The 16,754-nt window shown below is 45.3% G+C and overlaps 1 protein-coding gene across 6 annotated transcripts in view; it reads right to left on the reverse strand.

Moving 5' to 3' along the window:
- Positions 1 to 16,754, reverse strand: part of RAD54L2 (RAD54 like 2) — a 67,411-nt gene that overhangs the window by 21,114 nt on the left and 29,543 nt on the right. The window contains exon 1 of one of the 6 annotated variants that reach the window (XM_069028067.1): positions 10,870 to 11,532. The exons of 4 other annotated variants lie outside the window; for them this stretch is intronic. In XM_069028067.1, the coding sequence (XP_068884168.1) occupies positions 10,870 to 10,903 (34 nt within the window). In that variant the 5' untranslated portion in view covers positions 10,904 to 11,532. Of the gene's footprint in view, positions 1 to 5,283; positions 5,484 to 10,869; positions 11,533 to 16,754 lie in introns of those variants that run through there. One more of the 6 variants, XM_069028066.1, reaches the window with a different exon arrangement.

Raw genomic sequence — 16,754 nt, forward strand, 5'->3', positions numbered from 1 at the left:
CATTTACAAGCATGTCACTCTGAGGGTCAAAACTGGGGTCCTTATTGACAGGCAAAGAGAGTTAAAAAGTTCTACACTGAAGCATCTGTCCCCAGTGAAAGCCAAGACTAACACCCCTCAACACAGCCCAGAAGTGTCCTGACAAGAAAACAAGATAAAATTATTTAGGTCCATGTGGAGCACTTGCTATCCCGAGAGTCTGTTTTCCTATGGGGGCCTGAGGAGCTCTGATTACAAGGAACTTGAATCTCTTTGCTTCACATCATTCAAGTAGGGCAGAAATTTCCCTATATATGCCACCTGTAACCATCTCCCAAGTCAACAGAACACAGCATGTAAAAGGTTATCTGGTTCAAACACTGGGTCATGGCTCAGCAGGCAGCTCAGTGGTTTTAGCACCAGGCTTCGCTCTCATGGTTTAAGTGGTAACCTCCAACAAGTTTTTTTTCGAACAAAACATAAGTGCAATACCCTTTCTACATTATAAATCACACACACTCCTTTTTCTCTTAATTCTCCTACTTTCAGACTTCCAGTTGTGCCTGATTCCACTCTTAAAGCACAATGTGAAATGACACCTTGTTCTGTGTGACACTTGGCCCTTCAACAGGCTGCCAGTGACCAAGATAATGCTTCCAGAGCAAAGAAAGGAAACGTTTCTGTTCAAAAGCTTCCCTTGAAGCAAACTGCTTCTGACAAGCATTGTAATAGCTTCTTTGAAGCATCTTGTCCCCTTGTGTCAGGCAAAGAGATACCATGAACCTCATCTTGTAATCAGCTTTCTTGCTTACATTGTGTATCCGAGCTAATGACTGAACTGAAATGACACTTAGAGAGAACTTTGAAAGAGAGAAGACATCAGCACAGAAGAATGTGGCAGATGAAGTAATACAGAACCAACAAGCATCACATTGTGACTCTGAGGGATCTGGAGACAGAGAGCATTCCTTCTCAAAATGCTGGGAGCTTAAATGAAGGATGCTTCAGTACAGCACATTGCACCTGCAGCTGTCACATTGATATGCCCATTAAATTAACCTTATCTCCAGTATCACATCTTAAAATTGAGATGACAAGAAGTAGATTCACACCTTGTTCAAAAGCACCAACTTTGCAAACTTCCTCTCCAGACATCCCACCAGACCCACCCCAGCATTTGCTCCAAGTCTCCGTCAGAACACATTTAGTACTTCAGAGCTCAGCCCACCATGGACCAGTACCAGCAGAGCAGCTCAAACATTTATCTGAGTATCTGTCTCTGCAAGCCCTACACATACTGGAAAACCAGGTATCCACAGCTTATGGGATGAAATAGATCTTGTGATGAATGCAAGGAGAGTTATGCATATGAAGATAAACACAAAGGGGTTCACTGCTACAAGCACAGCAGTTCTCCTACCACAGTCAAGGTCTTGGAGCCCTGTCCTCCCACCATGCCTCTTTAGACTTACAAGTTCAGATATCAAGCATCAGATCACTTGCAGACAGAGAGCTGTGCTGGGAATAAACCCGGTTTCTCAGGCTTCCCAGACAACAACTCTGCTATTTGAGCTACAGACACATTTTAGTCACATTACCTGCAATTCTTCAGCACTGTTTCCTTCCCCCCACCCCTCTCGACTCCTGGTTATATAACTAGATCAAAAGATTGGATGAAATAGGGCAAAGGGAAGCAGGGAGGCTGCACACGTGATCACATGCTCTGGGATGAGTCATTAAACCGGAGACAAACACTGCCATGGTTACATTGCTGCCATCTCACCCTGGGCCCGGAGGACCTTAACAAGGCACCAGAGAGCACAAAGTCATGCTTGTTGGGAAGAGGAAGCACTTCCTTCCCCACACTCCAGCAGTTGCCCAGGTCACCTCCTCCAGCAGCCACCCTGCCACCTACCTTGTGCCAGGCAAGGGTGTCTTCAGGACAAAGGTGATAATAACAAAACCTAAAGGCTCAGGAGCCCAAATTATTATGCCTCCTCTGTGTTTTCATATATGTTGTGCAATCCCTATGCAGACTCATTCCATTTCTGCATTTTACCTTTTCTTTCCTCTTAATGATATGTAATAGAAGCTCTGGTGAAACCTACACACAGCTGGATCGCATAGGGTTTTTAAAATATATTTCTCATCTGAGCAGGAACCTGAAGCCCAAAATTTGATGATAAATTTGGTCCTGCATTGAGTACAAGCCCTCATCCACCACAGCCATGTCTGCTCAGGCTGGTGTTTGTCCTGCCAATACAAGTTCTGAGGTGAGGAACACAATCTGTGCCTCAGCCCACATTCCTGACACATATGCATCAAGAGAGCTCTTCCACGCTAGTGACAGCTCCAAACATCTCACTGATTCAGCTGCAGTGGGATTCATGGGACAGCCGGCTTCCCGAGGCTGCTCTCATCCTTGCCACCACCACGAATAAAGCTTTTCACAAAGTTTAACTAACATGATAAAATCACAAGTCTAACCCTGCAACAGCTCCCACCACACCTGTGGCATGAGCTGGCAGTTACAAGCAGGAATTATTTTGTTGCTGCTTTGTATTAAACTCCTGATTATGTGCACAGCCTAAATCTAACTCAGGTGAAAAGCAAGGCTCTCCACTGCAATCGTGTGGCTGCTCTCCAGCACAGTGAGCTCCAAGCTGTGTACCTGGGACCCACACTGGGACAGAAACATATTAAGAAACAATAACTAAACACACAAACACCTATTTTGTATAAGAACAGGTCTGATCTTTGGGTTGGAGGGAGTGTGGGAACAGCCTCGTTGAATAGGTCCCATAAGGTAATCAATGGAATAATCCTGCCCCAATTTTGCCAAACCTACATCTACAACAGAAACGCAATTACAGTTTTGTAACAGGAGCTCAACACGCTACTCTGACATGGTTATACAAGTAGCTTTTTACACAACACAAAAATTCATCAGCCACGTTTGCATGTTCACAACTGTCTGATCATGCTGGAGCTGCTGTACGCTCTAGGAAGACCTGGGCAGTTATCCACATTGCCTCCTTGAGGAGAGCATTGCCACCAGCCTGGGGGTGACAAATCAGCACAGCCCTGCACAGTGAGATGAGCCACATCAGAAAAAGCAGGCCCAAGTCTGCCCAGCAGAAGACAGCCATGGGCCAGATGTGGCTGTTGGCAAGGATGTAAATCTATCCCAAGGTTACCCACTGTGGGCACCAAGAATCACCCGGTTCACACCAGCTTCATTCCATGTTTTGCACTGTCCTCACCACATCTACAAATAGGATCTCCCAAGGGAAGTGGTGGTAGCATCAATGCAGCTGCTCCTTCAGGTGGGTTATAGCTCTCTGTCTGAGAAATCCCCAAACAGTTCCCAGTAGCTCTTGGTTATGGACACCTGCACGCACCCAGGCACTCTGCCCTGCAAGGTACCCTGCATGCCAAGAGGGGCATGACTATCCTTTCTCGAGAATTCAGAGGTGTGAAATGTACCTGCATTCTCAAAACCCAACAGACCTGGTTATAGCACGGCTCTGATTTGTGCTGCAGGCCAGAGGTTGCCAGTTTTCTTTGCTCAATAAGCAGCAGCAACTACCACCTCCAGATAAACATACAAATAGGGGGAGGTGTTTGGTTTCTTGACCAACACTAGCATGCCACAGTATTACAGTTTAGAAGTCTCCGTAAGAGGATAGTGACTGCTGTGTGTAACTCTGCTTCAGATGCTCCCTATGTGGTGTGACTGCCAGAGCTGTCCCTAAACACTGCACACAGCTGTGACTCATGATGTGTAACACAGCAAAAGATTTGTCCCACAGTCAGGCACTTCCCATTGCAGCCAAGCTTACAAAACTCACCTCATCACCTCCTTCTCAAACTTCCCTTAAAACAGCACAGGATTCAGCCTGGAGAATATTCTCTAGCATCATCAATTCAGCAGTGAATTGCTCTCGACACAGCCTGCTCTGCAAAATGGCTCAGGTTGCTGCAAAGTGTCATGAAGCTGCAGGTTGTTTTGAGGTGTGACATGTGTGTAACTAACACAGTCTTCTGACACCAAGGTAAGTGAAAAACAGTGTTATAGCCAATCTCCATGCTCCAAGGCAGACCTCAGTAAGTCCAAGTGTTTGCGCATCCACAGTTTGGCTCTAGCAACAGTCAGCATTCCTAGGAGTACAGAAATTCCTATTCAGAAGAAGATCTGAGGGTCTCCTACCTGAGGTTGCTGCATAAGAAGATCCGAGAGACCCCTCAGTGGACAAACTACCGTGTAAGTTGGTAACTTCCTTGCCCACTCAGTTACCAGCCAGCTAACAGGGCTAGCTAGAGGTACACCTCCTCCTGGGAGAGCAGTTTCACTGCCAGGGTAACTCCAATGACTCCAGGAAAGACATAGCACTGAAAACCAGACACTTGCTTATTTCTAAAATCATTTCACTACGGAAACTCAGGATACCAAATAGGACAATTTTGCTGAGTCTTTAGGCATTATTTCCTACCCTAAGGACAGGGATGTGCATGCATGGTGAGGAAGGTAGCTGCATGCAGAGCAGTGAGCAGTTAATTCTTACTTTGGGAGCTTTCTTTTGTCCTGCACAAAGAACAAAGAGCAGTTAAATATTACTGCAGGCCTTCTGGGAACTTCTATGCAGTTTGTGGGCAAAAGCCTGTCAGAGACTAGCTAATACTAGCTAGTGCTACTACAGCCAGTACTGAGCTGTCAAAGCAGGAATGGGAGGAGCACTGAGGGATGGCACAAGGAAGTCTAATTGCACAGCTCCAGCTGCAAACTCAGTCCCTGACACACTGAACTACAACTGTGCCAAAGGCTGGAGGAGCGACTCCACAGAGCAAGCCTGACTGCAAAGGCTCTGACAGCCTGGAAGATGCTCTCTGGGGTTATGTGATGTTTCCCCAGTGCACTGGGTGCTGGAGTGATGTGTAGGTGATGCCAGAGTGCAACTGTACCTGGCTCCCGAAGAACAGCAGCTCTCTAACTGCAGCACAGCAATCAACCTGGAGGCTGGCAACAGCCAGAGTGTTCCGGCTCATCCTGTACTCAGCTGTGCAATATAAATGAAATATTTTCCAAATATTCTTTGTATGCAACTGGTGCAGCTGTTGCATGGATGCCATGCAAGAAGGGAAAAGTGGTTGTCTGCACAGAGCACCTCTCACAGAGGTGGCATTGTGTGAAAACACTTGAGCACTACAAGGCTGGGCTGGAGGCAGGAAATTCCTTATGAAGCCCCCCAAGTAGTGTAGGTGAAAGTAAGGGGGACGCTCAGACTCCCTTCCTCCAGGCTTTACCTGTTGCAACACCCAGGAGAGGCACAAAGCCGGCACACATCGACACCCGGTTGCTTCTATCCGAAGCACTGGGAAAGCCACCTCAGAGGGGGTCGGAGCAGGACAGAGCAGGACGAAGCCCCTCCAGGAACTCGGGGCTCTCCGCCACAGCCACTGTCAGGGCAGCTAATTAGCAACAAGACTTTGTTCTCCTCGGAAAATAATCGGGCTCAGTCTTCGACGGCAGGACGCCCCTCCCAGCCACCAGCGCTTAACAAAGCCCTAATTATGTAAGTATTATATAACCCGGCACACCTGCCCCCCCGCGCCGGCCGCGCCACCCGCGCCCGGCCGCGCCACCCCCGGCACTGCGGACCCCGCGCCCGGCCGCCCCTCGGGCCTCTCCGGTCACCAGCAGCTGCCACTGCTGCCAGCACGACAGCCGGGACCAGCCTTTTGTCCGCTTGTCCACACAGGAGCACGGCTGCGGGAGCTCCCGGGCCAGGCACTGCGCCCTGGCCAAGCGGGCAGCCACGCTGTGAGCCGCGGGACCTGCAGCCCCCAGCCCCCGGCCCGGCTGTCCCCGCCTGGCTCCAGCGGAACGCAGCCCGCTGACCACAGCGGTGACCGACTCCCGGCACTGCTCTCGCCCCAGCTCCGCTGCCGGCAGCGATGCCTGGTGTCCTGCTGAGTCACGGCCACGGTACTGCCAGGCACAAAGGCGTCTTTCGGGCTGAGCCTGCTCAGTCCCGGAGCTCGCCTGCTCCCAGGGGAAGCTTCCCTCACCTGTCAAAAAGCACGTACATCATCATTCCCGTTGCTGATTTATCTAGGAGTTAACCACCCCAGGTCTGTCGTTCATACCTGTCACTGTAACCAGACAAAGAGTCTGTCATGTTGGTATAACAAAGAGCGCTGCTTGAAGTCTGAGTAACATGTTTTTCATTTCTCTAAGTATCAGTAAAGCAATCACTCGCTGTGGGTTCAAGACACCTCTGTGAAATCTGCAGATTGCTAGTGAGGGATGGCAGGCTGCCTCTGTCTCCGGTGCAGGACCAGAGGAGGGAGGGAAGAGATGAGCTCTGAAGAAAAAGCCACCAGCACTGACTCTATGGGCCAGAGCATGAGCACACACAATCAAACCTGTCTCCAGACTCCTTTGGCAAGAAGAAAGCCCAAATCAATGGAAAACTTTAAAAGATAAATTACAAGGCAGCACTGCCCTTCTTTTATCCTTCAGACATCTTTCAGCATATCAGTTGCTGATGAGGTTATGCTGCAGAATAAAACTCCTTTCCTGGCCTGAAGGGATCCTTCAGGAACAAAAGGCAGCAGAATTGAAGGGCAGGAGCAAGGAATATACCACCCAGAAACCAAAGGGAAAGGAAGCAGCCAAGAAGTGCCTGGAGGCAAACTGGAATATCAAACAGCCAACTTTGGTGACAGGCGATATATCTGCTAACCCCGGGATTATGCAAGCAGAACCAGGCCCCAAATACCCAAGAGATCTTGTTCTGGCTGGGCCTCAATGCTGTGGACGCTGAGACCCGGGTTACATAAACACCAAAGAGCACTTATATAACTATTGTATGGCACAGGCTCGCAGCCACTGGCACCCCATTGCCACCGGAGTGTGGCAGGTACCTGCTCCAGCACCCAGCCCCTCCAGGACCTCCTCCCACCCCTGCACAAGCCCCTGAATGCAGCCCAGGTGAGGTGTCCGTCAGGTCGTCCTTCCTCTCGCAGGCACCACACACTCGTGGTTACTCTGGAGCACGGGGCAATCTTGTATCCATTTCCAGCTCCACAATGCTCAAAAGAGGTTTGTGAAATTTCAAAGCAAACATTTTCATAGTGCTTTGAGACGGCAACACCTGGAGAGATACAGAACGCTGCTACCTGCCATCCCTCTTCTAGATATGTAATCAAAACTCTTTTCCCCGACTGAAGTCCTCAAATCTAAACTGTTCCCTCCTGCCGTGCCCCCTCTCTTGCACAGACACTGTGGGTACTAGTGAAGACAGGAAAACAAAGCCAGGAAAGGCATCCGCTAAGGTAGCAAGGGAAGCAGGGATCGGTCACATTTGTCCTTTAGCCAGGGGTGTGCGAGAGCAATGAGTTACATAAAGCTCCTGCTCTGGAGTCAGGAAGTGTTTCAGGCTGAGTGCTGGGAAGTTTTCAACAAGCTGTGCGCAGGAGGGAACTGAAACCTCCCCTTTCTGGTTATCCCAGTTAACTAGTAACCCAGAATAGAGTTTTGTCAACCAGATTACGAAAATTACCATGGGGATCTAAACCACAAGTAACCGGATTTAACCTTATTTACTTTCATAACAGTTCAAAGCTTTTTTTAAAAAGAGAAATATGATCTAGTTTACTGAGGTGGCTAAATGTTGATTTAGGTAACAAAGATAAATTTCCCCTTTCCAACTTCAGAAAATAGATGCATACGGGGGCTTGACATGTCCCCAGCACAGTGGGGTAGCTGGCTGCTACCATGACTCTTCTAGAGATAAATTTCAGGGACTAAGAAAAGAGCGAGTAGGGGAGCAAGCATTCTGCATTATGCAATGATTACATAAGCATTAATTTACACTAGGTAGCTGGGAGTTGTAGCTTTATACCAGCATACCCTCAGAGCAATGAGAAACAATAAAGAAGGGATTATTGCTGCCACACGCATCCAAGGCCACCAAAATGGCAAACAAACAACAAGCACCGGCCGAACTTTAATCTCTGCCTCAAGCTCTCACCACAGTTTTGCTCAGGACCTGTTAACAAGGACAGGGAGAAGACAGGTGACACTCACTCCTAACTTAAAAGAGCAGCATGGGAAATAATCCCAGCATACAGCATCCTTCAGCATCTGAGTCCTCCTTTGTAGTTGCTCCTGATGGCAGTGGTATAAGAGAGGAGTGATTTCAAAATTATAATAGTGTCATTTGTACTCTAGTTAGTGTCAAAGGAGTTCATGGGCACAACGAGCTCCTCACAGTAACCTGTGAAACACCCTCCTGTCCATCTTGCAGAGGAGGAAACTAAAGCAAAGCAATCAGGCAGGCATCAGTGCTGAGAAACTCAAGTTGTTGGCTCCCTCTCCTATACTCTAACCAACAATTCTCTTTCTTCTCCTTAAATATAATTTCTTACTTGAAAAAAAACAAAACACAATTGTGGATTTTTTTTAGAACTGTAACAAAGCATAGAACTTCAGCGGCATCCCCTTTTTCTGCCTCAGTCTCTAAAGTAATTTCAGAGGAATTTTTAAGGACTCTGTTTAATGAGGGAGGCATCACTTGGGAGAAAAATTCAAATTGCTGAGTTTGAGCCTGTGTGCCACCACATTCCGCTGGCATTTCTCCCATCAACTGCAGCCAGAAAAGTGACCGAAAGCACTGGAGAAAGTTACTAAGACCAGGATGAAACACCATCGCTAAAAGAACAATCTGTTTCTAGTTTTCTTTTCCAAAATATTGGTGCTGCTAAAGGAGTTTGACAAAAGGCTGCAAAGCTGTTTGTGGCAATCAGACTCACACAAATTGAAGCCACAATGTCACAAGGACCCCCCCCCACCCATCCAAAATATACAACACCTCAAAAGCTAAGCACATTACAGCCTGGAAAATAAACAGGCACCTGTTCCTTCATAAGGTTGCTAAAATGACAATTACCTCTATGGTCAAAAAAGAAATATATGTGTGTATCAAGAAGAAACAGGGATCTTTGCATAAAAGACATTTTTCTTGCAGGACAACAGGGCAACAGGTAGTGTGCTGCAACAAACCTTGATTTACTAGCTGGTGGGTGCTACCATAAAAATAATTAAAATCTGCTCTAAGTTTCCAGAAACATTTTTAAAATAACAAAAAGGTATCACAGCACTGCATATACAGGTGCTTGCTACTTTGAAAACCCTAAAGAAGTGTTCAGGCATCTGGAGTGAGGAAAAGCCATACAAACCAGAGAGGAAAAGAAACATTGCTCAGTGGTTAAACACAAAAGAAGGGAAGAACATGATGTGTAAGTTCTTCCCAGATTCACTCAGTGACCTTGTGCAGTTTATCACCTCTCTGGGGACAGGAAGGTTGTGCAGAAGTGTGATGGAGACTCTCCTGGATCCACCAGCCAGAACACAACCTCATTAGATCAGTTCAAAAAGCTTCCTCAAAGAGAGATAATTATCTACTGGTAGAGACTGTGACAAACCTTGCCCCAGACTTTACAACTTGACGAGTACAAGGAGGAGTCAATTTGCACTTTTTCTCTCTTACTTTTGTACAAATACCTTTCCACCCAAAATTTTTGAAAGGCCTCTAACCTTGTATTCTCCCTCCATTTATGACCTACAGTCTCATTTCCAAAAGCATCTTTCCCTCCCTGTCTTCTCTTTTTATACCTATTATCTAGACTAAGTTACATAAGCCCCTTGTATCATCACCCAGATTCCTCATTTATCCAAACTCATTTTCTATTGTAATTCCTTTTTTTTCTCAGTTCACACTCTCCCAGAATTAGCTTCTTTGTCCTGCCACCACAACCCGAGAAATAAGATGGATTTTTTTTTTCTAGAACCTCCCCCCCCCCTTCCCACTAATGGGTAACAAATATTGCATGGTTTATTTCTGTAAAAACTCCTCATGACAACCACACTGCACTGCACTTCAGTAATAAACCAGGAATCCAGAGCTGCAACTCCTGGGGACGATTTTTGATCAGTCTATTAGGTTCATAGTATGACTTTGGAGGTATTTGCCACACAAACAAGGTGCAAGAACTTTGGCATCCCAAAGTATCTCACCTCAAAGTAAGAAGTTAAATTATAAATTTAGAAAGTTCTGCAAATCTGAACAAAGTTTTTTCTCCCATACACAACATCCTCCCACCAGCAAACAAACAAAGTGGCAGCTATCCCCAAGCTGTAAACTCCTGTTAGGATTTCACCAGCATCTTCCATTTGATAGGGGGGAAAAGGGCCAAGTAGATTTTAGTCTCTTGAACACTAATTAGGGCATCTGGAGCAAGCACCAACAGCTCTGCCTGGTGCCCAGATTGTTGCCCAGTCAGCAAGTCACCAAATATTTCACTGACAAAAGAAGCTCTTGAAACTCATATCAAGTAGGATGTTGCAGGGGAAGTATACACACAAAGGTGAAGGGGGTGGGGGAGAGGACAGTGCACATAAAACGATACTGCTATTAACAACTGCCTCCTCTCTTGCAAAAACAACTTCTGCAGCATTACAACACAACAGCAGCAGAAACAGTACCAGCCAGACCCAGAATGTCACATCACCAAAGACTTCAGAATTATAGCCACAAAGAAAGAGTGAGCTTCCTTCTCCTGTCCCCTCCATCGGGCCAACAGACACTGCAAGACACTGAAATCTCAATCTCTTCCATCCCTGCCTGGTAGGGAGCACATTAAAACCTGAGACCCACAGAAGAGCCTTGGTTCTTGATGCCTTTTATTAGCCACTGAGTGGGGTGCTCCAGCACAGGGGGCGGGGGGGAAATTAATGGCCTGTAGTAGGAAAGCAAGAAGAAAAAGAAAACAAAGGGAAAAAAAAGAAGAAAAATCAATCCACAAAATCCCCCACCTGTGTCCTACCTGGAAACTGCTGAGACTCATCCAAGAGTAGCATGCTGCTCAGTGCACCGAGGCGAGCCCTCTGCCCGCACACTTGTTCAGCGTGGCTGCACACTCTCAACTCTTCTGCTATTCTTGTCTCAGGGTCTTCAGGACAAAAGTTTCCAGTCACTCCCGACAACTCCTTATCTCTGCCCACAGCCCAGCGAGCACTAAATCCACTCTCACTGGCTGCTCAGTTCGCAGGCGGGAAAAGACTCCTGATAAAACAGTCCAGGGTACAGGCAGGAAAACCTGCACTTAAAGTTTCTGAAAATAACTTTGGTAAATAGCTCCTAGTGCTCGAATCCACCCAGCTGGTGTGACGGGAGTCAGTACGTATATATCCTCCCTGCACCCAGCTGAGACGGACCAGGGTCACTGTTATATAACTACTTAAATATGCCTCGTGTTCAGCCTAAATAAAAATTGTCACTATCTTCTCCCCTGTTTGGAGAGTCAAACAACACAGCCCTGCCTGAGGTAGCTGCTGCTCCACTGGGGACCGATGCCTGGAGCTGTGCTGCCGGGATGGTTTGGCTTCCGTACACGCTCCTGATCAGCGGGAGCAACCTCAGTTATGCCTGGGAAAAGAGTTTTAGAAGAGAGAAGAGGAGCAGGGAGGCTGAGTGGGTGTGTACGGGGGAGGTCTCTCTCCTCTGGAGCAGCAGAGCTGCACGCCGTACGGATCAGATCCCATTCACTCAGCCTGTGATCCAGTTCAACTAGTGGCAGAGACCAAGACTGAGAATAAAATAAAAATCCTTACATAACCGTTCAGGCTCTGCTGGGGCCCCACGCAAGGGGAATCCCAACAGACAACAGGACATTCAGAGCAGGGGACACACAGGACCGTAACTCTGCTTCCAAGTTTCAGAGCACATAAGGAAGAGTGGGTGGGAATGAGATGCAAAAAGGAGTACAGCCTTTCTGGCTTTGGAAACAATTGTGATTTTATGAGCTATTTGCATGATGCCTGCTAATTTGCAAGAAACCTGGACAACTGAGACTGAAACTCGAGCAACTGCATGGAGCTGGTAACCTGTTTGCACAGTAACAGGTGAAAGAGCATCCTGTTTGCTTGGTTAAATCAGCAGCTTGTAGACCACTGCAAGTTTCCCAGTTTTTAGGAAAGAACTTGTCAGAATTTGTGGAGTGGGAGACTATTTTAAGTCAACCTTTGTTCTGATCATGCATCTGCACCAGGACAGGCACAGAAGAGAAGAAATAAGTACAGAACAAGTCCTTTAAAGCTGTGGTTGAACCCCTAAAGGCTATCCATCCTGCCTAACCTTCTTCAGTGTAACAGAGATTTTATCCACGCCCAATTCCCTTCACAGGCATATCTAATGCCAGTAATAAACAGCAAACCTGGGCTGAGAGACACGTAATGAAATTAGTTTGCTGGTAGTGAGCATTTGTCCATGTAACAAAGTCAGCTGTTTATTGAAACAACTGGTGAGGGAGTGCTGGGAAAGCCAGGACGTGCACAAGAAACCCAAAGCAGGCTGTGTCCAAACAGCCTGGCACAGACCTGCAGGACTCCAGGACAGTGAGCTACACCCACAGCAGGAAAGGCTGATCTAAAGATCTGCAAGCACAACCAGGGCAGAGCCCAGTTCCCCTCCAGTCATTTTTATTAGACCTTTCATTTGAGAGGGTAGCAGGGCACTGCAAATGCTTAGTGCCATCAAAACATCCTCAGTACTTCAGGGTACATCACAACTTTGAAATAAACCCAAGATGCTTTTTCATAATTAAAGCTATATAAATTTTACCAGAGAAGATATGAACTGTATTACAATTAAGACACTCAGTAACAAGACAGCCTTTCACCCATGTCACAGATTCAAACAGCCTGGCTCGTACACAATGTTTATCAAGGGGGAAAAGAGGGACAAATATATTAAAGAAGTGCATAGCCAAGGATCTTGCAACAGGCCTTATAAGGGCTTTGTAGGGTTGGAATAATAAGCAAACATGACCTCAGCATCTGACCTAACAGCTTTATGAAACTGGAAAGCAAGATTTAAAAACAAGTACTGGGTAAATGCAACTGTGTGTTTACAAAGCTTGCAGTGCTGGTTTTGGCTGGGAGAGAGTTAATTTTCTTCACAGCAGCTAGTTTGGGGCTATGCTTTGGATTTGTGTTAGAAATAGTGTTGATAATAGAGATGGTTTTTTTTATTGGTGAACAGGGCTAACACAGAGTCAAGGCCTTTTCTGCTTCTGACACTGCTCCACCAGTGAGGAGGCTGGGGGTGCACAAGGAGTTAGGAAGGGACATAGCTGGGACAGCTGACCCCACCTGATCCAGAAGATATCCCAGACCACATGGTGTCATGCTCAGCGCGCAGAGCAGGGGAAAGAAAAAGGAAGGGGGGATGTCCAGAGTGATGGCGTTTGTCTTCCCAAGTCACTGTTACTGTGATGGAGCCCTGCTTTCCTGGGCATGGCTGAACACCTGCCTGCCCATGGGAAGGAGTTGATGAATTCCTTGTTCTGCTTTGCTGTTAAACTATCTTTATCTCAACCCATGAGTTTTGTCACTTTTACCCTTCCAAATCTCTCCTCCATCCCACTGGGGGATAGTGAGTGGCTGTGTGGGGCTGAGCTGCCAGCTGGGGTTAAACCACAACACATCCATATTACAGCTTTCAAGCATGAGAAAAATGGAAGTTCAATACACTGGGGGAAACAGGCAACCTACACCTGTCTTTCTGCACACAGCAATAAAAAGGGAATTTCCTTCTTCACCTTAATGTGCAAAATGGAAAAGGAATTTTTCTAGCTCTTCTACTCACAGCAGCCTGCTGGTGAGGCCACCACTGTTAGCCAGGATAAATACATATTCACACAGCCAAGAATTAGATCTGCCTGAAACAGTCAGTTTAAAAATGATCTCCTCATGGAAGGTAATCTTGTTACAGATAAATCCATCTACTGAAAAGCTTTTCCGTGAGGCCAGTCTTACCAGTAAGGAACAATGTTCTCCCTCCCCTACAGGGTCTGAAATCTTACCCAGCTGTCACACCTCACCTTCCTCATCTCAAACCACAAGCTCTTTGCAATTGCACAAACTGTGCTATACATCACAAGAGGCTTCCCAAAAAGCTTTTGTCACCTGAGAGGTTTCCCTTGCTAACAACTTAGGAGATTACCTGTAAAAAACCAAACACTCTAGAGTTTGTATTTTTGTAGAATATGAAGATAAAGGTCCTTCAGAACTTGTTTTTTATTTGACTGACAAGTCTTTTCAGCAGCAATGTCAGCATCCCTGAACACTGCAAATTCACAAGCATTAAAACTCATACCTAAACCTGTCTATACAGACAAGATATTTGACTGTAAAGTGTTTCAGGACACTAGTTCCTGTGTATAGCAAATAATATTATCAAACTGAAGTCAGTTAAACTAAATAAATTTCAACAAAACATCCCAAAACATGCATTTACTTCATGGTAGAGTAGCTCCTTCCCCACACCCATGACTGTTGTCCACCTTGAACCTGGTTCTCTCAACCCCCTGCTCAGCAGGCTGAGCAGCTCCATGACTCCACAACACTGACCTGATCCAAGCCCACCGAGGACAGCATCGGAGAGAAGCACTGGATCTATGATGTGCCACCCAGCTCTCGGTCCCTGCAAGCTAGGGTGATTCCCTCCTCTCCAGGTTGTTCATCCTCACCAGCACCTCATAAAGCAGAGGAGACCTTCCTTGCCCATCCTCAACTGCTCCCCACTGGCTGTGCAGTCCCTTCTCCACCCCACAGCTTTCTCCCAGCCATGCTCCACATCCACCAGCTCCTTCTGCACACCCCACTGACCTCCACTGTACAGGGAAGCTGCCTACTAACCCAAATTGTTTGTAAGTAATTGAATGTGAACTAGGCTTGACAGCCACATTTCACTCTTGATTAGCACCTGCTAGTAGCACACACACATATCATTAAGGCCCCTTTCCCTGTCCTAGTTTCCATGTTGTTTTAGCAACACAGAAAACACACAAGAATACCAGGTTTGAGTTGGACATGGTATAAAAGGTGTTGTTTATCCACCTAAAATAGTTCAGACAGAATCATACTTGGACTCCACAACACTCTGTGTTGGCAACTGAGTATTGCTGGGCTTTGAGAATCATTTGCTTTTTAAACAAACATTGCACGGCAAATAAAAATTCTTTTTGATAAGATCTTAACCAACCATGGAAAACCAGAGGAGTTTTTCCATTTACTTTAGTGAGTTTTAGACTGAACCATAAGGCATAAAATTTGATAAATCTGTTTCTTCTCATTTTATTTTTATTCATATAAATCTTGGTGTATTTTCTTTCCCAAACTCATCTAAATCATAAGTGGAGGGAGTTGGGAAGTTGTACATAATGTAACAAATATCTAATTGCATTAAATACAGGAAGTGACACAATGCAGTGCCTCTTGCAAATGCTTTTCAGACTGGCACTGTGGCAAAACACACTGCTTGAGATTCCAAGGCTTTCAAAGGTTGTTTAAATGTACCAAAGAAAACAAGCTGTTGCTAGACAAGATGTAATGATTTAAAGTTGAAGACTTTATACCATAGATATTTATCATCATTTTAATAAAAATTAAATCCATTGAGTTACAATCCCAGTTATATTCAAGAAACTGATTCCTCATCTCTATAACTTGCTACATTTCTGCTGCTGTAGATGACACAACGTATTTGTGCACCACTGAAGAGTTTTTTGGTACAACTTTAATTTCATTCCATTCATTTTCAGCTATGTGCAAATTTGACATAAATCACAAGCTGAGTACACAAAAGTACCATTTAAAAATTGCTTCTAACAGTTCAATTATTTAAATACTTTACATAGATGAAGATTACCTGCAGATGTTTTAATTGCAAAATTTGTTTTGACAGAGATTTAAACTAGAAGTTTCTGTTCACCTAGCCCAAAAAGATTTTATCTTGTAGCTTTCTCCTGTCTCATTCCTATTTGCATATTTGCAAGTGAAAATAAAGTCTTCTGACTCCTACTTAGAATTTTTTTGAGACTGAGTCAGTGAACTGCATATTGAAGAAAATGTGAACAAGACATTTTAAACATCTGCAGTACAAAATATTCTTAATAAAAAAAATACTTTGATCCAAACAATGAACCAGACACTTCTGAAAATTCAGTGTTGCAGTTTCTTTAAAGCCTAAGCAAGAAGTTAAAAAGATCAATAAAGGAAATAACTGTGATGTGATAGTGTGTTTTAAAATTTGAAGAATACTAATTTAATTAAAACAGTTGCTCACCTCCTTCCACACTTTTATTATTTAATATTATACTTGTACAACATATAGCTACATGCACATTTTATGTAACCAGTCATTAAAACCCAGCACAATACCACATAAATTAGGGGAAAATGAAATTAAGGACCACTTGCACGTTTTAAACTCAGATTAAAATCGAAGAAGTGTTTCACCTAGTACATCTGAACATAAAAAAGGTGCTGCCTAAAATGCAAACCAGAGGATTTTCACTTTGGCTTCTTCACACTTATCAGGTGAACTTGGCAAAGTGACTTTGCCACTCCTTACCTGTTCAAGAGGGAAAATAGCACATTACAAATCTGCTAATTAGTTTCCATGTGATTTCATCACCGTTTCAGAAGATGCAGATGAGGCAATATAGTATCTATTAGCAATGACCAGGCATGGTACAAAGCTGACAATTGGAAACGTACGTGGAGAAAAAGGCACCAAACAGGACAGAGGAGCAAGTGGGACTGTCCTTTGTTAGAGATTCTCTGGCTGCTTTATGAAAAGAAAAAAGCAAGTTCTTGGCCGATAAAGCACAACTTCTATATCCTGCAATGCTTATCAGAAAAGCAG

The sequence above is a fragment of the Aphelocoma coerulescens genome, chromosome 12, assembly GCF_041296385.1.
Source record: "Aphelocoma coerulescens isolate FSJ_1873_10779 chromosome 12, UR_Acoe_1.0, whole genome shotgun sequence".
Taxonomy (NCBI): domain Eukaryota; kingdom Metazoa; phylum Chordata; class Aves; order Passeriformes; family Corvidae; genus Aphelocoma; species Aphelocoma coerulescens.